The sequence below is a fragment of the Myxocyprinus asiaticus genome, chromosome 47 (assembly GCF_019703515.2).
Source record: "Myxocyprinus asiaticus isolate MX2 ecotype Aquarium Trade chromosome 47, UBuf_Myxa_2, whole genome shotgun sequence".
Classification (NCBI taxonomy): Eukaryota; Metazoa; Chordata; class Actinopteri; order Cypriniformes; family Catostomidae; genus Myxocyprinus; species Myxocyprinus asiaticus.
Genome location: NC_059390.1, coordinates 4,756,321 through 4,781,101, shown reverse-complemented (window position 1 = coordinate 4,781,101; position 24,781 = coordinate 4,756,321). Strand labels below are relative to the sequence as shown.

Below are 24,781 nucleotides of genomic sequence, written 5' to 3'. Positions count from 1 at the left end.
TAGGGTGGTGAATGTCAGCAACTGAACTGGTAACTGAAATATTGTAGGTTCGAATCCCATCAAAGGGTGACCTGTGAATTAAGACCATTGTGCACAATTGGGAGGAGTAGTGTCCTGATAAAATCACAAGTTAAATGAGTTATAGATTAGAAATACCAGCTTTTGGGTACAGTTCAACAGTGCAATCAAGTCTTACATGATCTAAGCTGACTGATGAGTCCATTTCTTCTTGCACAGAAACAAAGAGCAATTGTGGTGAATTGAGAAACATTTCATCTTTATTTAAAGAAACAAACTTTAACAAGAAAGGCCACGATCGGTAACAGTACACATTGAGTAACCCACAGAAAACCTCCATAAACCTCCATCACTGTCAAAAATGCATGAAATCACGATTTATTTGGATTCTAACAATCCATGTTTCTTCTGAACCTATCTCATAGACAATGCTCGTATCTGTATGCCACCTCTGCCAACAGTTTCAAAACCCAAACTGCTTTTTAAACTGGCTGGTTGAGAGAGATATCAATATGCCCTCCCATTTCCATCTCTACAGATAAAACATACAGTAAAAAAAAAAAACCTTCATCATATGAACGTAACCTACAACTGTGGAACAAAACAAGAAAAAAAATTACATTTTTGCAAATACAGAGTATGGGTTTTGTGAGCATTCGCTAAATATGCTGTTAAACAGAAATCTCAACAGCACTGGCCAGTGATGTACTAAAACAGCCACAGTAAATATGCATGAATTAATATAACACATGCATGTATAGTCAAATAAAGTATTTAAGCAGCATGCTCTCATCCACACTCCTTTACAACACATGAATACAAGCATTACAGTTTTAATACATTCATTCACAGTCTTACTCTACGAACAGAAGCTTGTTGAACTTTATGAAATAAAAAGTACTGAGTTTCCACTTGAAGTAATGTAGTTATAAAACAGTAGACCATAGGCATCTGATGACTTCTTCTTTTGGCTGATCCCATTAGGGGTCACCACAGCGGACCATCCGTGACCGCATATTTGACTTGGCCCAGGTTTTACGCCGGATGCCCTTCCTGATGCAAGCATCGGATGACTAATTAAATAAGAACAAAATAATTCCCTGAATTAAAATATAAAGTGCCCTTAAAGCATTCTTAAGATTAACGTTTTTACTCCCCTGACAAACCATCTTTTTATTGCAAATATTGAGACTATCGTGATGTACTCGCATAACAACTAAATCTAATTCTAATTTTCACCCCAGTGTTTACAATTAAATTTGCCATGGTAACACCATTTGACATACATATAAATGTAATTTAACCTCACTTTAGTGAGGTGCACAAACTGATTGCACTTGGCAATTTGTTTCTAACTTTAATTAAACTACGCATCTTAACGATATCTTTGGTCATAGAGGTTATAATACCAAAAACAATATTAATTGGAAAAAAAAATGCATCTAATATAACTGCCTGACACAGATGAGCCATAAGACTGCAGAGATTATTAGTTGCAGCAGTTGATCACAAGATGCCGCTAGCTCGCTGTGCATGTCACAAAGACACAAACTGATGTTGCAGTATCTATCAGAAAAACATCATGCAGCACTACCATAAAGAATGCAAGTGTATACATATTAAATATGATACATAAGTATCATTTAAAACAGTTACATTGTTGACCCTGTGTGCTGTGACAAAGTAGCCTTGACTATTTACTTAGCTGGATTTAGCCACACTGTGAGTGGCCATAATAACGTTTTAAGATGCCAGTCAATGCCAAGCAGAAATACCTCTAAAATGAACCTCTTTTGGCAGAACAGATAACTTTGAATCCTCCTGATACAGTAACTCTGTGGTAAATCATCAAGATGTGTATATGCATGAATCACAGATGAAAACAAATATTACAACACATTGAAATGCAAATGGCGTAGCACATCTCAAATCTACTTTAGTAATCTAGTTTATCATTTGTCTGGAAGATGCTGTGACATTCCACCATTTGTAATCTTCCTCTTTAATGCATTTTTTCAGGGTTGATAAGAAGTGGCACCCCTGTTTAAAAGCATTACAGAACAACACATGCTTTGTTCACTGTGATTATGTGTTCAAACCCTTGGCTGATTCGCAACATGACCATAGACGCATCCAATCGCTCACTAAAAAAGACCATCTGACCCTAAACAACATCAGTCACATCTTGAGAAGAGCAGAGGTCAGGAAGCTAACTCTATTTGCTCCAAGACCACAACGTGACTGTTCCCTCCGCATACTTTCCAACATCCTCTACACTCATTTGCCAACTTCCAGATCTGTTCCAATTCAGTTTAGCTTTTAAGTTTCATTTTTGTGCCATTCCTTCAACAACTAACGATTTTGAAATGTTAAATGCCTCTCTTCTTGCCTTTGTCTTCATTTTCTGGCTCTATGACATCACAATTCAGTCTTCTCTAATCACAAACATGCACTTCCTTTCACTGTCAAACCTTTTCTCCCTTTGTTTGGTCATGTGGTTTACAGTTTAGGTCATCTTCCTAATATGCTACATTTGTCAATTTTGTCAACAGCACATCAAATGCCAACACTATAATTGGTAGGGCACATTATGAGACATTTGGTATTTCATATTTAAAAAAATAAAACAAAACAATCCCGATAAGTTTCAGGTCAATAAGCATATTTGAAATAATATAAGACTCTCTCAGTAAAAAAAAAGAAATAAAAAAAAAAAAAAAAGAATAAAACTTCACCCACATAAATTAAAAACAACAAACAGAAATATTTACAAACCACAGCATTTAACAATTAAATTAAAAAACAGATATGATCCGATTTTCACGTTTGCAAGAGGTAAAAGTTCTGAAAAAAAAAAAAAAAAAAGACAAATAATCACAGCGGTTGAAACTGTGAAGATCACGAGAGGGTGGGAGGGTAAATATGGCACCTGAGGTGCATTCTGAGAGGTGAAGGAGTCCAGTGTTCTCCTCTTTTTTTGCGACAGGGTGTCCGTTGGCACCTAATTGTGTTCATAACACACAATGACCACTAGAGACAGCAGTTCATTCTCCCGTCTAGACGTTAGCATTAGCATGGGCTGCCCGCTGCTCTCATGGCCTCCTCTAGTTTCTCTCTGTAGCTGTTGTAGCGTCTGGTTATCACACAGATCTGGTCCTGTTCCTCTTTATCCAGGATGCGGAGAAAGTTGTGCAGCTCAGGAATGGAGAAGGCGTCCCACTGAAGAGGAAGAGGAAGCTGAGATCAGTTCTGTGCTATATGTGATAATTCCTTTGTTTAATTCATTTAGAAATTTAAGACAGAAAGGAAATCGAAAGCTCACCATGACTTCACCGGTTTGCTGTTCTTTCAGGACAAAGCTGAGTTTGTCTGTGCTGGGTCCCGCCACCAAACGCAGGAAAAGAGGGTGTTCTACCTCTGATAGCTTACAGGTGTACACTGCACAGATACATACAGACATGAAAACACATGCTGTTATGAAAATACATATGCTCAGAAAATTAATTAACCCTCTATTGCATCCATTGTGAAATCTTCATTTAAAAATATCTGATTCATATTTCTTGCATAAAGTGGACTTCATTACTAAAATTAAAAACAAAATTAGAAAAATAACTTCAATGAATGTCCTGGGTTAAATACAAAATACTCAACAGTATTTGTGGCATAATGTTGATTGCCATAAAACTTAATTTCAACTTGTCCCTCACTTAAAAATAAAAATAAAAATCTAGGTTACAGTGAGGCACTTACAATGGAAGTGAATGAGGCCAACTCATAAACATTAAAATACTCAGTTTAGCCCGAAGTGTAACCGTAAATGAACCTTTTCTGTGTATAAAGTTATATCCAATTTTACAACTTTATTGCCATGATGATGAAATGTCGTAAACCCTGTAATCCTGCAAAAATGACGATTTAATCAACTTTACTGCACAAATAAAGTTAACAGAAAAATGTATAAGTGCTTTTTTAAAATTCACACATCCTCCAAAAATTGGCCTCATTCGCTTCCATTGTTAGTGCCCCACTGTAACCTCAATCTTTGATTTTTTTTATTTGTATTAATTTTTGTGGTAATCAACATTATACCACAAATGCTGTCACTTGAGCTTAACTTGTATTGAACCCGGAATATTTTTTAAATATAATAATTTTAAGCATGTTGCTTGGAAGCAATATTGTGCAACAATGAAAAGAAATTGATCAAAGACATGTTTTTATTTATTTAAATACTTGAAATGAAAATTAGTTCATTTTGTGGGTAATGATCAATTTACCCACCTATGTCAGAATACTAAAAATAAAAACAGCAATGAAAATCCTGTTAAACAATTATATCACACTTAATATTAGAATAATAGACATGACACTATCTACTACTGTATAATAAAGTAAATAATAAAAAAGGTAGATAGTTCAATAATAGATAATACAACAAAGAAAAACTAAATTAAAAACAACATGTAACAACTGCAATATTCTCTATAGTGGCTGTGTGTGTGTGTCACTCATCACTACACAGTTTAGCTATATCCATTAGACTGTCGAAAAATGTAAAAACCAATGAAAATTGCTTTTCTAATGGCAGTTCTCCAGAGCAAAACAGCCACCACACAATGCACCATGGAAGAAAAAGACATTAAAATGAAGACCAGGATGTATTTTGACCGAAAAACCACATTTAGTTGTTTCTTCCTTTACTATTAAATGTTTTATTGTCATCTTAAATGCATCATGTGCTTGCAAAATAAAGAAAATGGGTTTGTTACCCAGAGGCAACACAGTGCAATGTGCAATTTGCATAGCAAGAGCCAAGTGTAGTTGAAGAGCACAACATAAGGTGTGGATTAGGAAAGGATAATGATAGTCGACTAATCAGCCAACAATCAACAAAAAAAGTTTCTTCATTTTCTCTCTTTTTCTTGACTTCTGTTTTTTTTTTTTTTTTTTTTAGTAACAGTGCTTTCCTAAAAGGAGAAGAAATTTGAGCCAAAACTTCTCGGAAGTTGCATCTCTAATTCACAACTAAAGGAGGCTGTCTAGGGGCATTACAAAGATGGCCTTCAAATGGACTGACCAGCCTTACAGGGATTTTGACTCCACCCCGAGCATGGAAGACCTGCATTTTTTCATTCCTGTGGAATATCTCATCTCACTTCCTGTTTAACAGAGGCTTCCTTCTGCCCCCAGTGGGGTTAATCAGAGTATACAGGGCTGCTAATATGTCTCCCCTAATGAGGTTGCTCAATACTCGTTTTTACGCTGTACTGCTGTGATATCACTCTCTATAATCACCATGGAGGGTCTTGTCTGTTTCCAAAATGAGCTCTGAGGTGGGAGTTTATTAGCATGTAAAGTTTATCATATGTGCTCACGTCGTCTAGACGGCTTGATTAATTAGAGGAGCTTAACAGTCTCCTGTACGCGCATTAAAAACAGCTGTAAAACACATAAGCATACACACAATATGGGCTGAACCTAAACACATCTTGCTTGTCTGTCTCCTAGCATGTGCTGACGCTTTCTCATGAGGGTGAGCTCTCATATTCACGTCTCAGACAGCGATCCAGACAAGCTTATTTTCTACGATTTTTTTGCATTGACATTTTAAAATCACAAGCATATTTTCCACCCAATTCTCACTTTGTGTAAACTCAACCAGAGGTCTCCAGCATTTTGTTATTGATATACAGTACTGTACAAAAGTTTTAGGCACTTGTGAAAAATGTTGCATAGTGAGAATGTCTTTAAAATAATGCCATAAATGGTTTTCATTTCATCATACAAAAGTCCAGTAAACATAAAAAAGCTAAATCAATATTCGGTGTGAACACCTTTGCCTTTAAAACAGCACCAATTCTCCTAGGTACACCTGGATACAGTTTTTCTTGGTTGTTGGCAGATAGGATGTTCCAAGCTTCTTGGAGAATTTGCCACAGTTCTTTTATCCATTTTAAATTCCATAGATCCATTTTACTTCGTAATGCATTATTTTATATAGGAGTTGAAAATATTTGCCTATGATTTTGGAGCCAAACTATAGGTAAAAACAATTACCTTAAAAAGGTGGCAGCATCATTGTTTTATTTTTACACAGAGACAGGTAGGTCTATTACTAAAAAAAGTCGACTTAAGCACCCCTTGTCCATTATATGCCAATGGTGCAAGTCCAAAAATGGGGGAAACACTTTGCGTGTTGTTTTTCCAAATTTGGAGTGCATAAAACTCCACAAGTACTACATATATCTTAATATCCTTTTAAATTCTGGTTCAGAATAAACTTGCCTTTTTGTATCTTAATTTTTAAGACCGTATATGCTTAAATCCCAGAGATATGGGGCTCTCAATGTGGCTCCATCCGAAAATGTTCTCCGTTTTCAGTAGTCAAAAAACCAAACATGGGTTACATGGTATGAAACTATTTCTTCTTGTCCTTGCACAATATAACTGTTCTACTGTAACATTTTACAGAAATGAGAATCGTATCTACCTTTGAGAATAATGAGAAATAAATAAATGCATAACGTAATGGGAATTTGGGAGAAAACTGTGCTTAATTCTTGAAAATCACGAAAGCAATGTCACAAAGCAAAATCTTAATGGTCCTAAAATAGGCTTTGTTTCCTTTATACAACATACTGTATATCCCCCAACCCCCTCATCCTATAAATGGGCAGAAAACAGTGCACGATGGAAAAGCTGAGAACCAGCTCACTCATTTCAGCATAGAAGAGCTGTGTGGGGTTCCTTCTGCCAAATAAACCAAAGCACATTCCACCCCAGCTCATAGATTACAAAAGCAGGTACTTAAAATCACTGAGCTATGTCTGTCTGGCATCCTGCTGTGCTGGTGACATCAAGCAGGGGCTCAGGCAATGGCTGATCTGGGGTCTGTCATAGGAGAAAGATGGCATGGATGCTCAGGAGTTGAAAGTATCGCCACTAAAATATATTACAGGTAAAAAGAAAATCTAGATAAATCTAGTCACTAACCGACAAGTCCATCCCTAGTTGAGAATCTCCTTGTATGGCAATGACATGTGGGGAAAGAGGCTGTTAAGACTCTACCAATGAGCATTCAAAAGGTTGGCACAGACAACAGCTGGTGTCTGTGTTTACTACGCTGGCATGGTGTATTCTTGGCACATGAGAATATATATGCTTAGAGTAGCAGGCCTGTCCTGAATGTGTGGGTGCCAGAAGACAAGCCATCCAGAAATACACACACAACACATACACATTCCCGGGTTTGACCTATTCCAGGAATGTATGTGCTTCTGCCAAAACACATACTGTATACACTCCGGAGTCTGAATCATAACCACACTAATCAATGCCTACTGTACAAAACATTCACGCTCAAAGTCTCACCTTGGTCTTCTCGGCTGAAGCGTTTGAACAAAGTGAACTTGGCGGGGTTGTCGGCCACGGTAAATTTGTTGAGCAGGGCTTGGATGACCTGTCGCACCGTGTTGTTGCTGCTGATGTGCAGTGTGTTTATGGAGCCGTGCGGAAGGTAAAACGCCTCTTGACCTTTGACCCCACATGCCCCGCCCCCTTTCACTGTGATGGGCCTCCGCAGGTCCAACTGCACCTTTATGAATCCGGTGTACAAGCCGTTAGAATTCTGCAGGACACAGAGAGAAAGAGGGAGAAAGACATTCAGTTTTTTGTCTGCTAATCAACAGATAAAAACAACAAAGACATGCAATGCTATTTTGACTGGTACCATATGATCACATTTTCAAGTGTGGTTTTGTATCATGATGAAGAAAATGATGTCATTTAGTGCATTTAATTCTATAAAAAATAACTCATGCCTCCTAAAGGCCGATTTACACTTCTGTGTCGAACCTACGGCTTAGGATACACGTAGCTATGGCGGTTACGGCATAGCCTACGCCGTAGCCTGACGTGCACCTCTTCAATAACGTAACTGCGCTTCGCGTTGAAAGACCACAACAGCAGTGATTGGTCCACTTCAACCAGAGACCGCCCCCAAGCATGATAACAAGGAAGTCTGAGGAAGCGTCACATTTTATCCAAGACTATTTAAATATCGATGCATCATATCACATTGAATTTGGACACGTGACCATTAAAGAAATTGTCTCAATCGGGAGCATCTGCTGTTTTTTTTTATTCTGTTTGTGTTTCATGAAGTTACAAGCGAAATACAACAAAAGATATCGGTTTATAGCTTATAAACTCTAAAATCTTTATTCTCCGAGCCTTTACTTGATATTAATTTGATATGTGAATGAAATAATATGTTTTGTATTCGATTGTATGTGTTCAGTAAATAATCATATTTCATAAGTATGGAAACGTAATACTTCTAATTTGTCAGCAAATTAAAAAGCACCTGGTAAGCGTTGGTTATATTGTCTATATGCATTGTAAAGTCTTCAAAACAACACCCATTTTGTGTTATTCAGGCAAGTAGTTAATTAATTTGACAATTTCTTTTTCAGCACGGAATGTCAAAAGTATGCCAAAATATTTATGTATTATTAAGTGACTCAAGAGCAAGCATACAGTAATTTCCTCATTTATTTTCTGCCTGCAATGCAGAAAACATGTATAATAAACAATATGTACCTACATTTCAACATGTTCACATACTTTGAACTAATTTTTGATGCTAAAAGAATTTAATAATTTGAATCCAGAAATTACATTGCTTGCATTGCTTATGTTTATTTATGAAACACATTGTCAGCATTTTGGCTGCGTACTCACAGAACGACGCAGACACACCAACGTGTTGGCCACTATGCAGATCATATGCCGTAAGTTCGACGCAGAAGTATAAATCAGCCTTAACCCATATAAATTCTGCGATAAAGGTACGTATTTTTCTAGCATCAGAGCAATTCAAGCTTTAAGTGCATATAACTTGTTTTTACGAGCCGCGTCAGCAGGGGACAGTCAGCGCGCCTCGGCAAACCTCACAAGCAGCACAGCGACAGAATGAGAGCTGCTTACACAGGATGTGTCCTTGACAGCTTGAGGAAGCACAACAGCATCTTGAGATGCAATTTTCAAAGTTCAACTACTTTAAACTTGACACAGCATCCTAAAAACACAGCATTCATGATGCTAAAAAAACAGTGCAACGCTCCAAATGTGTTTGATACACATTTACATAGACGAGAATTAAAAATGGCGCAGATGGAATGCAGGAAAGTCTCGTGAGAACAGGACTCATTGACGAACTCGATTGCAAAATGAACTGTCGACAACAGTATGCTATAAACCAAACAATATATTTGACTCTTAAAGGCACTTTTTTATTGTCTAACCAATGCTTTACTTGTCTGACACAATAGTGCAATATATTTTAATATGAATATCTGATTATATTTAATACTTTTTATCATGTAATATATTTATTTCTCAGAAAATATTGATGCATGCATTTAATTGCAATTAATTTGATTAATCAGCATGTCATGTAATTAATTTCAAGAAAAACTTTTGACAGCGATTGACAGCCCTAGTTTATATGCGTATAAATTAGTCGCATAACTCTGAAAAAGTCGAAACACCAGTGTTAGGGTGTATCTAACTCAATGTAGCAGCATTACTGACTTCACTCATTTTCTCCAACGAATAGCAGTAAAGTGTGATTGAATGCTAAAAACACTGTTTTTGTCACATTACCGTACCAACCGACCTGACACAATAAACAAGCACATTTTCCAAGAATATTTCTCTCAAGATGCTTTGAGAATATCTCATTAATTTTAGATAAAATATCTTGTAGCTTGGCTAGCAACAGTTTCAAAGCAGCTTCCCCAACACTGGTGAGCACATCTCACTGATGCTGTGGTATCTGACTGTGTCAAGATGGAGCTCAGATTTGAGGTTCTTCTATCTGTAAGCTCATTAGCTCAAATGGCAATCATGACTGCAGGCTAAGGGAGAGACACATGGGGGTGTAATTACAGCTCATAAACCTCCTCTGACACAAAACACCACTGCAACACAGGCCTTATACTTAATGATCCAAGACACTGTGGACACACAGCTTAGATGCACAAATACAAAGTGTTTCAAAAATGTGTCAAGGCGGCTTCATACAGATATATTTATAAGATGTATTTTTAATTGAGGTCTGAAATTTCCAGTCAGAGTGATGTATATCTGAAGATGGTATAAATCTCTCAATATAGTGTAAATATGTCCTATTACAGATTGTTTGAGTAGTATGAGTATTATCGAAACAAAAACAGTCCAAGATTCTAGCATCTAGATTCTGGCCAAAGGTACAGTAATAAAATCTGATATTTTGACATCATAATCCTTATGACTGTCACATGAGCCATTAAAACTGAATCACAACAAGGGGCATGATAAACAGATCACAATATGGATACTGATAATACTTTTATTAATTAAGCAACCATGTGCAGCTTGTGCCCAATAAAAGAACAATGTAGATGGACATATTATGTTTAATGATCCATAAGCCACTGATAGAGTTATACAGTGTTAACTCTCACCAGTGTCATTTTAAAATGGTCTCGTGAAGCGGCGTTGTATTGCTCCACCTTCTGTCTGATCTCCTCGTGTGTGAGATGAGTACGCAGTTCTCTCTCTTTCTCCACATCCTGAAACACAGACACACACACACACACACACAGAAAGTGAATATAAAGCATTCAGCAAACAGAAAGGTCAGCACAGGTCAACCTCATGGTGCTGATCAGCGATTTTGACAGCAGTGGAGGTATAATGTGTGTGTGGTAATGTTGGATGGATGAATGGATGTTGGATGCAGTTTAGGGTAGGATAAAGTTCATCTCTGTGAAAAAGAAAGCACGTAATACTCAAGAGTTTGTGCGTGTGAGTGCGCATGTGTGTGCATTCGTGCACAGGTCCAAGGCCTATACGTTTGCAAGAACACATGCACATACTGTATGTGAACATGAACATGCTCCAGAACACACAATTTTCCTCTTATTTTTGATCTCCCCCATTCATTTTCAATGGCCGGTCATTTTTGACCGGGAACACCACAAGTATGACTTTGTGCCATTTTGTACAAAATAAAAGCATTTCAAAACAAACTTCCTGGTTAAACTTTAAAGCACACTAATGTGATAAATAGTACAGAATGTTTTCATATTTTATTTAAAGCTGCACTACGCAAGTTTGTGCTCTCTAGCGACATCTGTGGTTGAAACTTAAAATTGCAAGCAATTTGCAGAAGAATGCATTAAGTCAGTTGTGTTCTGGGACTGCTCTTCTGGTGGATGAATCTGCCAATTTGAGCTTAACCTGAAATCACCTGTGTGTGATCATGACTGGAGATATTCAGAGCTGGAGTCATAATGTGCTATTTTCATGTTAATATTATGTAATACGATTAAACATTTGAAACAGAAATATTTTTGCTTTGATTAAGATACATCGCAATCGGTTAACACGTCGATTAATAAAAGCATGACAAGCAATATAAGCTTAACAACCCAATCAGAAAACATATCCATGCATTATAGCAGGTAAACAACTTTGCCAAACGGATAACAAATAAACATCTATCTAGACTGCAATGATGCTGTCCTGAACTGTGTGAGTGTTACTGAACTGAGTTGAACAGCGTAGTTACTTTCTGCAACCCAAACATGAGAGCACCGGCACTTCTTTCCTGTGTGTGCAGACATGACGCAATGATGCAAGGATGAATGTCCTAAACCAGCGATTTCGTGCCAAATCAAACCCGACAGCTCAAAATACAAATAATTTTTATAGGCTTACAGTAGTGAATCGGGGTAAGGTAAGGAAAACTGATTGTTGATGTACTCAAATCAATAATGGCAATTTGTTCATTTTTAACCAAAAAAATCTTACATAGTTCAGCTTCAGTATATTGCCAAAATGATCCACAAATAATGCTTTTTTAAAGCATGCATTCTAACAGTCACTACTCAACAGTTCCCTGTCACCTTTACATTTTTTCTAATGATAAAAGGCAAATATTAATAAAACTTGTATTATATACCTTTTGCAAATATGCAGATATCTCATTTAAACAGATGTAATTCATGAGCCTCATGATAATCCAGCGTTTTCTTCCAATAGAGCGCTCATCTAATATCTTCCTCTGAAGCGCGTATTCCATTAGCCAGAGTCAAAAACTTCAGGATCAGGATCAAAAGTTCCTCTGATTCACAAATCATGATGGTCACTCCATAACAAATCCAAGCAGGAGATCTAGGCCGTTTAAACTGTCAAAAGATTGCTGCTGCTTGCGCTGGATCTGCGCAATAAGTTCCAAAAAGAAATGCAAACCTATGCTAATTGAAAGAAAACAAGTTGACAAATTATCTAATGCAACATTTGGTGATAATATAGCATAATGAGAGATTTAAGCCATTTTTAATAGACTGGTCATTTTTGACCGGGAACACCCAATTAGGTAAAAATTTTTGCATTTTTATTTAACTTTATAGTGCATGAATCACTGTTTTTCATACACAAAAACATCTGCTTAAAATGCTAACCACTATTTGAATTCCTTAATCTACAATAAAGCACAAAAGCTCTTGAGAATAAACATGACTACATCCTCACTGTACATCCTACTGCTCCTGTTAGCATTACGCAGGTGAAAACCTACAGATTTTTATAAAATTGTCTAAACGGCGTTAAGGAAGCACTGTATAATCGGGTAGGTTTAAAGTCATTGGCACCAGAGAGACACCAATTAGATGTATTTTTTAGCACTAAATGTGGATGCTAAGGGCAGCCTTGCAATAACAAATAACTGTAAATTAAGATAAAAATAACAAATGTAATATTTATTTATATAGTAAACTCATATCAAATTCATATATCAGTAAATTCATATAAAGCACTTTTTCTTTTTATACTTTATCATACAGTACACTGACGTAATGATTTAAGTATGTAGTCACGAAATCAGAAACATTCCCCTCGAAATCCGAAAAGATGCGGTCAAAAGAGCAGATTTTGTGGTCCATGAGTGGACCACAAAGAGTGGACCACATCCAAACAAATGTGGTCAACATTACGATCAGGTGTAAATGGTGATGTGTCTGTAAATGTCATATCCTCTTGTGATCGGATAGTCCAAAACACATCTATAATACCAGACAATAAACAGGGAAAACACACACACATACAGCAGAAGAGTGAGAGAGAGAGTGAAGTCAGAACTTATGCACTAGATTCAAATATTTGTTCTTGTTTCCTTTTTATCTGTCAAAAAACCCTCTCCAAAAACTTGCATCTCTAAATTAATTGTAGCTGTAGCTCAGTTGGTAGGGCAGGGCATGAATTTCCGAAAAGTAGGATGGCAGGTGAAAAGCCATTTGTATTCAACAAGAAAGCCATACCTGATTGGACGAATCTGAAACGTTCAACATGAAAGCACTACCTGATTGGTTGGAGAAACTATACCCCTACCCTAACCCGACCCTTACCTCTAACCAATCAAGTAGTGCTGTCCTTAAAAATATAAATGTTTACCTTGAATGCACTCTTAGTAGCATCAGCCAAATGCATAAATGAAATTGACATCACTATTTGACTAGTTGATCACCGGTCGCCCATTCTGACCCATTCCATGTCCGTATGTTGTCTTGCTCTTTGCCCTAGATGTGAGGATTGATGCCCTTCACCTGCCTTTAACCCTCAGACCTCCAAATGAGGGAATTGCAAGCAGATTAACCCAGTAACAGCTGCTTAACATGTGCAACAATCAGCTAAATCATAGTCAAGACTCTTTAAGACAAACACTTAAACTACCGGAGAGACAAACATGTTTTGCTCCCTTTTAAAAATAAATAAATAAATGTGCATCCAACATCTCAAGGGAATAAAGAAGACCGTATGTACCTGGCAAGACCAATCTTCAATGACTGAGCTAAATCTTTCTCCTACTTTGGATGTGCCAAATGTCACACTGACTGGGTCATTAGCTTAATCACTCCACCATCTTGACAAGCATTAATGAGAATAGAAAACAATGCTTGAAAAAAATATTGCAACCACATACTTTCACAATTAAAGGATTCTGCCAGATCGCTCCAATTAACTCCACCAAACACTCTCAGATGAAGTCATGACTACAAGCCGAGAGCCCATTAAGTCCTCATTCACCACAAGAAAAGCCAACAAAAGCTGGTAAGACCTGTGTAAATGAGGGGCCATGAGCTCTCAGCAGGGCCTGTTGAGTATGTGCAACAGATTGTAGTTCACCGCATTAGCCTGTGCTGTCTATGGGTTCTCTGATGTGGTCTCCATCAACTCTCTGAGGGTTGTTCATTAGACAGGCTGTTCCGTGCATGTTGGTCATGTTAAGTTTGAGTCTCACCATTTTGTCTGACTAACAATGTGGTCAGAAGTCGCTGTCTTTGGCCAACTTGATTTCAAAGCCCCAACATGGTCTTACAACTTCAGTACAATTACAGCACATTTTCAAATTTGACTAGTTGGTGGATGCCTGAATGACTAGTCAACTAATCAGTCTTAAAAAAGCCCTGTATAATTAACCTGGTTTCTGGAGTGTTTCTTATTTTAAAAGATCCAGATAAACTGGTCAAATTTACTAATCGACTTGTCGGTTGACTAGCTGACTGCGATTATACATTCCAACGTACAACAATATAATCCTACATGTGTCAATATCTGTCTATCTAGTTTGGCTAAAAGTGTTTTGTCCAAGGTATTGTTGACATAATGGTTAGGAAAGTAAATGAGCTGAGTTGAGCGGAGTCAACTAAACCAGGAGGGACAGGGTTAAGACGGATGCCTCTGCACAGTGGAGCGTTACAAAGGCAAAATAAACAAGCCTGATGAGGTAATGCTACAGAAAAAGCAGCTCTCCCTCCCTCACTGTGAGGGATAGTGTGTCCTCGCTCTCATATGGAGCAACACAGTGAAGGAGGAAAGGGAAGTGTATGGAACAGGTTTAGGGTATCCTCGAAGTCCAACTGTGCCATCTGATAAGCGACATGCCGAGGGTGTGGCGCATCATAATATTAGAGGATTTTTCCTGGTTTTCAGTCACTTGTGTTAGCCGATTTGTCTCACACTTGTTGGTCATGGCGTCACTTCTGTGGAACAGGACATGTGAGGTGCGGCTGGACTGGTTCATCTGGGCACTTCTACCTGGATTAAGCAACTGATATTATCTTCCATACTGATGGACCAGTCAGACAAGTGTTCCCATCAGATAAAGACTCAAAGCTTAGCAAACAAGAATATCTACTTCTCTATATTTAGCTGAGGTTTTGCAGGGGATTTCTAATAACTCCTACAACGACCGCAAAGCATTCTGCTTGCCAAGGTACTTTCATCTGAAAGCTCCAATAAAACTGCACCTCCTGAATTCCCCTACGCCTCTACTGCTAGCTCAGGAAGTCCCTGGTCACCACACCTTTCCTCCCAACACATTCCTCAACTAATGGTGTTTCTGCATCGAGTAGCACAACAATCTGATACTAAAAGTACCCTCTGCAAACCAAGGACAATACACTGAAGGGATTGTCATAAAACTGACAGCCTAAAAACGACTATCAGTGTGCCATTCAGGGTGACTTCCTACTCAACAGAACAGTGGGCAAACTTAACATCATCATGTGATTCTTGATTATTCAGAAACACAACAAAAAAAAAAAAAAAGGAATGGAAACCACCAAGGAACTTGTTACAAATCTTGGTAAACATTCATGCCAAAACCCATGAACTGATCACATTTCCGACACCACTTCATTTATGTTGTGAAATAAAAATATGTTGTCATACTCTAGAATCCAATTTCCTGGTTAGATGTACGATCCCAGTCAAGGCCAAAGTATACTTCGGTCTTCCATGTGCCAAAGGAGCCTATGTAAGGAACAGTGCAGAACGCAAATTTGTCATCAGCACTGTACGCCTGGACTGTCAACGAGAAGCCCATTGTTCTACACACAGTCCACATATTTGCAAATCATCTACACATGCGTGAGGAGTTGATTATACTGCAGTGTTAAATGGGTCCATACATCCTCGTGGTCAAAAGAGTATACTTTGAAAACCCTATCCTAATAAATATACTCTACAGATATAAGAAAACACTATCCCTAAGAAACTAACCCAAGATGGCAAAAATGTTTTACATCTTAACTGAAAATAAGGAAGGTGAATTCTGGTGCCTTCCGCAACCACTAAACAAAATTTTATCTTATAAATCCACGCTGTCATATGACTCATGAGATTTGTCATTACGAGTGCTATAACATCACCTCACATGGGAATGTATGCATTTGCCCTGTTAGGCCCATAAGACATTGCCCTTTAACCCCCAACACTTTAACAACTGCCAAAGCTTCCTCCTAAAATTATAGTTTCATAACTCTGTTTATGTCTGCAAAGGCTAGAAAACAAGTAAAAGCATGGCACGGTCCATAACGAAAGCAAGACATACTGTACTTACGGCACTAGGTGTGTACGGTAAGAATGTAGAAAAGTTGTTGGATCTCTCATCTCCTCTATTGCCGTCCCTTCATCTTCAGACAGGTCAACAATAATGCAGACCCATTCAAAAGCACTCTTAGAAGCTGCTCTCATTAGAAACTTGGAGAAATGCCTTCCAGCAATTTCCATTCAGACATCATAAAGTTCAACAGGGAGAGTAACCTATGGGAATGACTGACAGCTTTGGTTTAAGACTTACTCACAGATTTATTCTAGACCTTCTGTTATATTTGTCTAAAGTAATTTACAATTTTCCAAACAAGGCGTCTGTGACTTACTTAGGATAAATTACTTAAGCTTTAAAGTATACTGATAACCTAATATACAAGCTGATACATAAACCACAGGGTGTGGTTTGTTTTTCGTTGAGCTTTGACTCAACTGAAGGCAACTCAATACTGTGAAAACGACTGATGCTTTCCTCAGTAAAAAGACTCCTTAAGAAATCAAGAAACTTGATCTCTTACAAACCCAAAAGGTTTGTCCTCCGAGCACAGCACCAAGCTGAATCTGATTCGAGGTTGAATCACACAGAGGAAGTGGAGCTGCCTGACTCACCTGGGCAGCCCGATTGATCTTCATGACAAACCAGGCATGTCAGATGGGAGTACAGCATCCTCACTGAGCTCAAAGACCATGGAAATATAACCTGGCTGCACGACGTCCCAGTTGTCATTCTCGTGAAAACGGCCCACTCACCATGTCAACAGAGAACTATGAGAATCTAAAGTTGAAAAACCTACAGAATTTCATAACTGTGGCTTATCTGTTGTTTTTGATTGATGAAAAGGTCTAAAAAGTGTTTATGAAATCATAAACCAGAAAAGATACAGTTAAAGTGCTGAATCTGTTATACTCGGTGGCTCCATAATATTTTGCCTAAAATAGAGTCCAAATGAAAAGATCAAACACTCAAGAAACAGAACGTCAAACAGGCCTTTCAGGCCTTTAATAGACTAAAAGCCGCTGGCCGTTCACAAGCTGTTTGCAGTTAGGGAATTAACAAGTCTTTCACATTTATCATTAAAAGGATGTCCTCTCTGGGCATGATTAAGCTACTTGTGACAAAAATTAACCCAGGATGGAGGTTTTTCTTTTACATCTAGTCTAAAAGATCTGGCAGTCATCTTCGCATATCCTAGCAACAACAACAAAATACAGTGAACTGCAGGACGGTTGTGTGGATTTTGCACTCATGAAATTAAAGGGGCATTCAGTAGTTCTCTAGCTAGCGTTAGCATTGCTCTTCATGTACTTTACGTACCGATGTTACAGTGGTGTTAGACGCTATACTGCCATCTTTCGAACATGGATCAGCATGATAGTCTCTGCTGCCCCCGTCAGCTTTGGAATATCATTTGCATCTGGAAAATGTCGGAGTTTGAGGTCATTTCTAAAGTTATTTATTACTCCTATAATATAATTGCTTTGCCTAAAAACAAACATCAGAAATCAAGTGAACATGCTTCTACTGTTAAGGATAGATTATAGTCCCTCATATCAATAATCTTTGGAGACTGTCTACATTTCACGTTATTGCTAAAGACAGTTATTACCTCTATTAGAGAGCTGCTTAGCGTAAAATAAACCTCAATTATCTAGCGATACAGAATGTCATGGTAAAGGAAAGATTAGAATAGTTATTGATGATCAAATTTAGCATGTCCATGAATACTGTATTTGAAGTACTCGATTTATTTCCAAGCAAACCAACGTCATGGTTTACACAAAATCCACAACAATTGCTGTGCCAGGCTCCTTTGCACTAAACAAATGAAGACATAGATGCCTTACCGTTAACAATGTTTACTGTAGTTTTTTGCCTTTGCCGATCTTTCTGTCTTCTTGCTTAAAGAAAGTTGCTTCAGACCTTTATTTGCTTCTTTGGCAGCATAGCTACTGGATCTCCTGTTGTCTCCGCTGCTAAAGCACGATAAATAAGTATGTTCTATTGTGTACTGTCACCATGACAAATTCCTTGTGTAAGCATACTTGACAATAAAGCTCATTCCGATTCTTTTTGCTCTTCGCATCACCAAACAACAATATTCTAAGCATAGCCAAGAGTATCTATACAGGCGGCAGCCAATTAGAGCAAGGATTCTCTTCTTCGACGTTTAGTGAACACCGCGGGTCATGTGATTTCAACATGGTGAAACACACTGAAGGGGGTGACCCGCACCATGTAGAATAAAACACTTTTTATCGAAAACTATTAGGAGTACAGTCTTCATCTCATGTGAGTGTTCAAACTTCACAAAAACACAATTAATTTGTTAATGTGTAAAACTTTTTAAATTGGCTCCAAACTACTGAATGCACCTTTAAGGCTAAAAGATCTCTATGCAGTTGTGAAGATAAGAAGAATAACAGGAGTCTTTGTTCACATGGATATTTAAGCCATCAGGATATGTCTACCGCAGTGCTCTGGGATGATGTCATTCCGGAGGAGCGACGGCTTAGGAATGATTTCAAAATAAAGATGTGGACTTAGAGGCTGAGATCAGATGTGACACATGCCAGGTGCAGCCGAATATGTCCTCTGAGAACTTATCTGGTTTCAAACTCACATTTACCAAACTGTGTCCATTATCTCCGCACTGAAATGTGAGAATGTTTTGATCTAGTAAATGATTTTATTCAAACAACTGGACTAACATAAAAGTTATACAGTGTATAAACTGATGTCAAGGTTGATCAAAGGAAAAAATACCATTTTAGGCTTTTGCAGGAATACATCTGGTCTAGAAAGTATGCTTATAGAGATAATGGAGGCTGCAACAAATATTTATCTCGATTTCGGTGCATGAGCAAAGCAGCCAACAGTTAGATCAAATGAAAACCAGGAAATGATAAGACTCTAGGAAAACTCTGAAGTTTAAGCACCATTTCCTGATGATTCTGTATACCACACATATCTTTAACACAGAGCATTCTTTACATTTAAAACATGACATCATCACAACTGTAAATATGCCAAACCTTAACAAAAAATAAAGAACAGTTCTAGTTCAAGTACCACATAACATGTTGTATTAATGCCAAGACTGTGGCAGAGGGGACTTTGAGACTCATTTTATTGCTCCATATAAAAACATGCAGCAAATCACATCTTCAATGGCAGCAATGCACATCTATAGTGGGGCTAACCCCACTATTATTATTGGTTGATACATCACCTTGCAAAACAATCCCAGTTTAATGTGCAGACAACTCTATTTGTTAATTCCTAAATGACATATGCTGTAATGTCATTTGAATAGTTTATCTGCTTACTAGGCTGAGGTTTTGCATGACATTTGGCCGACAGGCCGTGACAGCGCGACCGAAAACCAACCACATTCATCAGGTCTTATCTTCCTCTTAACTGCAATTACAGCTCTTCTTTGAAAAACTACAACCAGATGCTCTGCATATGGATCAAGACATGAGCTCCAGAGTCGTGACTGCAAACAATGAGCGGGAGGAAGTGGGACGTGCATGTCCATAGAAGTTGGATGCGTTAATTTTTGACCTATTTTCAAAACCAGTGAAAAATTAAAGGCCTTTCTGACATCCAAAAGAAATCAAACTGACAGAGGGTCTTGAGGGGTTAACAGTTATGATGGTTATCCACGTGTTGACTCGTTTAACGACTCTATGTTGGAAACTGGGTATAAACTTTGGGTAGGTGCTCTTAAATGCATCTATCATCAAAGGCCCCTTGTAATAGACTACTGATGACAGACCTGGACGATAATCAAACGCTGCTCCATGACGCACAAGAATACTTTGTGGGCTAATCACATTAGGTTTCTAGGCTCACCTCACCAGGGCTTGATACCGTGATGAAAACAAACATAATGGCCAACTGGAGGCTTATAACCTGATGCTTTTACTTCACAACTGTTGCAGAGTTCGTAAACTTTACATTCTGTCCCTAAACGGTCAAATAACAATTATGTTCAGTATAATTCTGCAGTTGTTCTGTTTAGATTTCTCAATAATTGGATTTGTGTAATGCAGGATCTGAAACCGTTCAAGTTTGCCATCCTGTTGGTGTTGCAGTGACTTACTTGACCATGAAAGATGAACAATCACTGCAAAATGCTTTCCATTCTTTCCAACAAAAAACATGAATGCAGAAAAAATAACGTAACAAAAAGGACAGTTTGCATGACATGAATGAACAACATGGCTCAATGTGGTATGTCTGGGGCAAATTTAGTTTTCCACACTGTGATTGTAGTATAAACAAAATGAATGCTTCACGGAGTCCTCTTGAAACTGTTTTAAAGAACATGAAGGCCTGGCACTGCCTGTCATTTTAAAATATTTAAAAGACATATGAAGGTTTTTCTCAAATCTATTCAAATCTCACAAAAACCGTCAAGAACATGTCTGCATCAAATCTTACTCCAAATATATATATATATATATATATACACACTACCGGTCAAAAGTTTTGAAACACTTACTCATTCTTTATTATAATTTTTATTTTCTTCACATTTTAGAATAATAGTAAAGTCATCAAAACTATGGAATAACATAAATGGAACTATGGGAATTATGTTGTGACTAAACAAAATCCAAAATAAATCAAAACTGTGTTATATTTTAGCATCTTCAAAGTGGCCACACTTTGCTGAGATTTTGCAGACATGTACTCTTGACATTTTCTCAACCAACGTCTTGAGGTATCACCCTGGGATGCTTTTTAAACAGTATTGAAGGAGTTCCCATCTATGTTGGGCACTTATTGGCTGCTTTTCTTTATTATTTGGTCCAAGTCATCAATTTCAAAAACTTTTTTTTATTTTTTTTTTTTTTATACAATTTTAGTTTTATAATGAAATAAATTAATATGGTGGCACAATTATATTTTTGTCTACAAACCTAATTTCAAATATATAAGCATACACCTTCAGATCAAAAGATTTTTAAGATCATGGGAAACATTGGGGCCGATTTTTGGAGGGTTTAAAGGCAGAAATGTGAAGTTTATAATTTTATAGAAGCACCTACATTCATACTTCTGTTAAAACTTGTGTATTATTTGAGCTGTACCGTTGTTTATATAATCGTTTTTATCATCGGTTTACAGCGTTGTGTCGTCATGGCAACACATTTTTTAAACTGGATATAGCTTTACACAGTTCGTAAGCGATTTTATCACACTAAAATCATGTTAACACTTGTATTGTTTACCTCTTGTGCTCTTTTGAAACAGTGAGTATTTCATGTTTATGGATTGGCCCCATTAATTTCTACTGTAGTAGAAACGCTGTAACATCGATTTTTGGTTTTCTTAAAGAACAGGAGGAACAAGTCGAAATTAATATTTGTGGTAATCAACAATCTGCCACAAATGCTGTTTATTGAGCTAAACTTAGCCTGTTTTGAAAGGTTACACTTTCTTGATGCAAAAAATAATTGATTATTTTCTTTTGATTTTGGGGTGAAATGTGACCTGGACATAATTTCATGAGATTCCGTTAAATTATAACTGAATTATAAACAGTTCTTATTTTCCAGAAGTTCTTAATAAGCAATGTGGCCTATTAATCTGTATTTTAAATGTTTTGGTGGTCAGTTCACACATTTCCTCAAAAGCCTCTTTAATGTAGAGTAATTATAAAGTTGCTTGAGGAGACATCCAGAGCATGACATTAACATCTATAGGCCGTCTTGTGAATAGCAACATCAAGCACACATATGGCACTCTCAATGTGGGTGGGATTATAGGCTGATCGTCATAGTTGCACTGCCTCTTCAAGTCACCCCATCCAGCACTCGTTGGATCCTCTCCTCGGCTACTAACAAGAGGAACGTCTGCACCTCGTTTATTGACCATGGCGTGGTTTTGCGCACAGCCATTTCATTTTACAATTCGAAAGTCACGTGAACAAATGATACTGCTATTGCTGTTGCTAACTTTAAAACTAGCGGGTTGATGTCCCTTGTCGCAAATCCAGTGATGCTGGTAGTGACGATTCTCTCTGACCAATTGGTGATCTGCAGGGTTTTGACATCACATTTAGTATCAGCTCGGCTCGCTTGGAACCTCGACCAAGGTGGTACGCAAAAAGTACCAGATACAAGGTACTATCCACAGTGGAAAACCCCCAAAAAGCGAGCAGAGTCGAGCCATACCATGCAGTGGAAAAGCCCCAGTATTCTCATGATTTACAGAAGGGATTCCTGGGCCTGCTCTCGTATAAACTCAGACTAGACTGGAGTCAGCTTAGGTTTGTATTCACATCCTTGAGGTTTTGTTTAGGCACTTAAAAATCAATGCTTTATCTTTCTAAGGGTGGCTGACATAAATCTCCATTTGCTGCAGAGTGCATGAACTCCTTCAGCTACCAGACGCAATTCATTTCAACATGATTAATTATCCAAATCATTTGACTGATTAGCTGATCCACAATGATGACGAATTGACGTAAGGACTCGTGCACTTTGATCAGCATGATGGCTGAAACATGCCAAGCGGAAAAGCTCAAGATAAACCTGGAAAACCTTGTGGAGCAGCTAAACAATGGATGAGAAACTTTCACAAGAGTTTTCACACGTTTCTTTGTGCTTTCGGTGCCTATGTTGGCAAAGCATACAACTATTCAAGGCCAATGACGTCATGCACAAACCATTCGCCACCACTACAATTGGATACTGTAAACATGCATATAATTGCAACAATTGCAATAATTCACAGCGATTGTCTACAAACTCAATCACATGGTCAGTGCCCGCAAAAACAGGGTCTGACCTTAGCTGCCTGCAAGTCTGGGCTTGTGTATTCAACCAAAATGAGCAATTTCTGACTGTGTATGATCATTCATTTAATTTTTCCTCAATCAGGCCATGGGCTATAAAAACAGCCTGCGGACTGTAGATAACGTCTGTCTTTCTTCAAAACTGTCAGGGCTTTTTTCCCTACACTCATGAAAATGCAAAGCTCTCAGAATGACCAGGAAAACGGTTTCAGCACTCTTGACTTCAACAACATAATTCACAGTCTCTCTTCCACCCTAAAGATAAAGAGCCATGTATTTTTATTTCTCTGTGGCAAAGGGACTGTCGATTTTGTGATTGTGCTTGCTGATTTTGGATTACTTAAAATTTTCCATGTGACAGATGAATTTGGCACTGTCCATGCTACTCTTGCAGGTGTAACATTGTCAGGTTAACGCTTTTTCTTTCTATTAAAGCTTTTTTCTTTCTTAAGGGATTGTGTTCCAGTTTTGTTCTCCTCAATGGGGCTACATAGAATCTCTGGTAATGACTGCATTAAAATACGAGAACCAAATGATTTACAATATGTTCAGTTCCCTTAACAGTTCCTGAACGTGCATTCTTACGCCGATGCATACAGAAACCTATACTAAAGTACTAAGCATTGCCACAAACCCATAACCGCACAAAACAGAGCGTGACCAGTGAAGTCCGATTCCCAAACAAATTACTCTTTTGAGCCGGTTCTTTTTAATGAATCGTCAACTACAGCACGACCAGTGCTGTCTGATTCTTATAAGCCGGCTCTTTATAATGAATCAGTCAGAGCATTTTATTTCTGTGGTTGGAACGGTGACTGGATGAAAAAAAATCTAGAGGGGCATTGCTCCCCCTAGCTCCCCCATTGACCCAGTCATGCTGGCTGGTAATTTTTTTTTAATCTACCAGCCACCATGACAGGTAGGCTAAAAAGTTAATTTAAGACCCTGCCCATGCAAGATTCTGAGGTAAAACCACAGTATACTATATATTATATGTAAGGGAATTAAAAGCACTGCTTTTCTTTATAATAACGAAGAGCAATTCTAAGCCATTACAGTCACAATGTTTCTCTGTATGAACTGAACGCTGTTGCCCACATAAGCCCCCACGATCCTGCTGTTGTGTATGCCTGCTCTTGCAGCTGTTGCCTAGGGTCAGTGCATTTGTGGTTTGCATTTTTCTGTGCAACTGTCCGCTGCAGAGGTGAGAGAACAGGGTATATCTAGCCCACGTGACAAAACACACTGTTCCACGCATAAAAGTATCCCTTTGTATCATATGTATGCTTTAAGGCAGTGCTCCTCTATGGAAAGCCAGATAAAGAAGGTTCAAAAGAATGAAGTAGCAGGAAGTGAGCTGCAGCAAAGTGCTGGTGCCGTTTGAGGCACTGACTCATTCCTCCTCTATTTTTTTTTTTAGCAAATCCTTCTCCAGCTGTTCCGTTTCAAGACGGATAGTCATTACACTCCGTATTAGAATAGTTTTAAAAGTCTGGAGTTTGATATATCAC

At 37.9% G+C, this 24,781-nt stretch overlaps 1 protein-coding gene across 2 annotated transcripts in view; it reads right to left on the bottom strand.

Annotated features, from left to right (window-relative positions):
- Window positions 1–250: 250 nt before the first annotated feature.
- LOC127436862 (ras association domain-containing protein 3-like) overlaps window positions 251–24,781 on the bottom strand; it is a 54,038-nt gene continuing 29,507 nt past the window's right edge. For both annotated transcript variants that reach the window (XM_051691313.1, XM_051691311.1), the window contains 4 exons: window positions 10,530–10,637; window positions 7,393–7,648; window positions 3,341–3,456; window positions 251–3,237 (listed from right to left, as the gene is read on the bottom strand). In XM_051691313.1, the coding sequence (XP_051547273.1) occupies window positions 3,088–3,237; window positions 3,341–3,456; window positions 7,393–7,648; window positions 10,530–10,637 (630 nt within the window). In that variant the 3' untranslated portion in view covers window positions 251–3,087. The remainder of the gene's footprint in view (window positions 3,238–3,340; window positions 3,457–7,392; window positions 7,649–10,529; window positions 10,638–24,781) is intronic.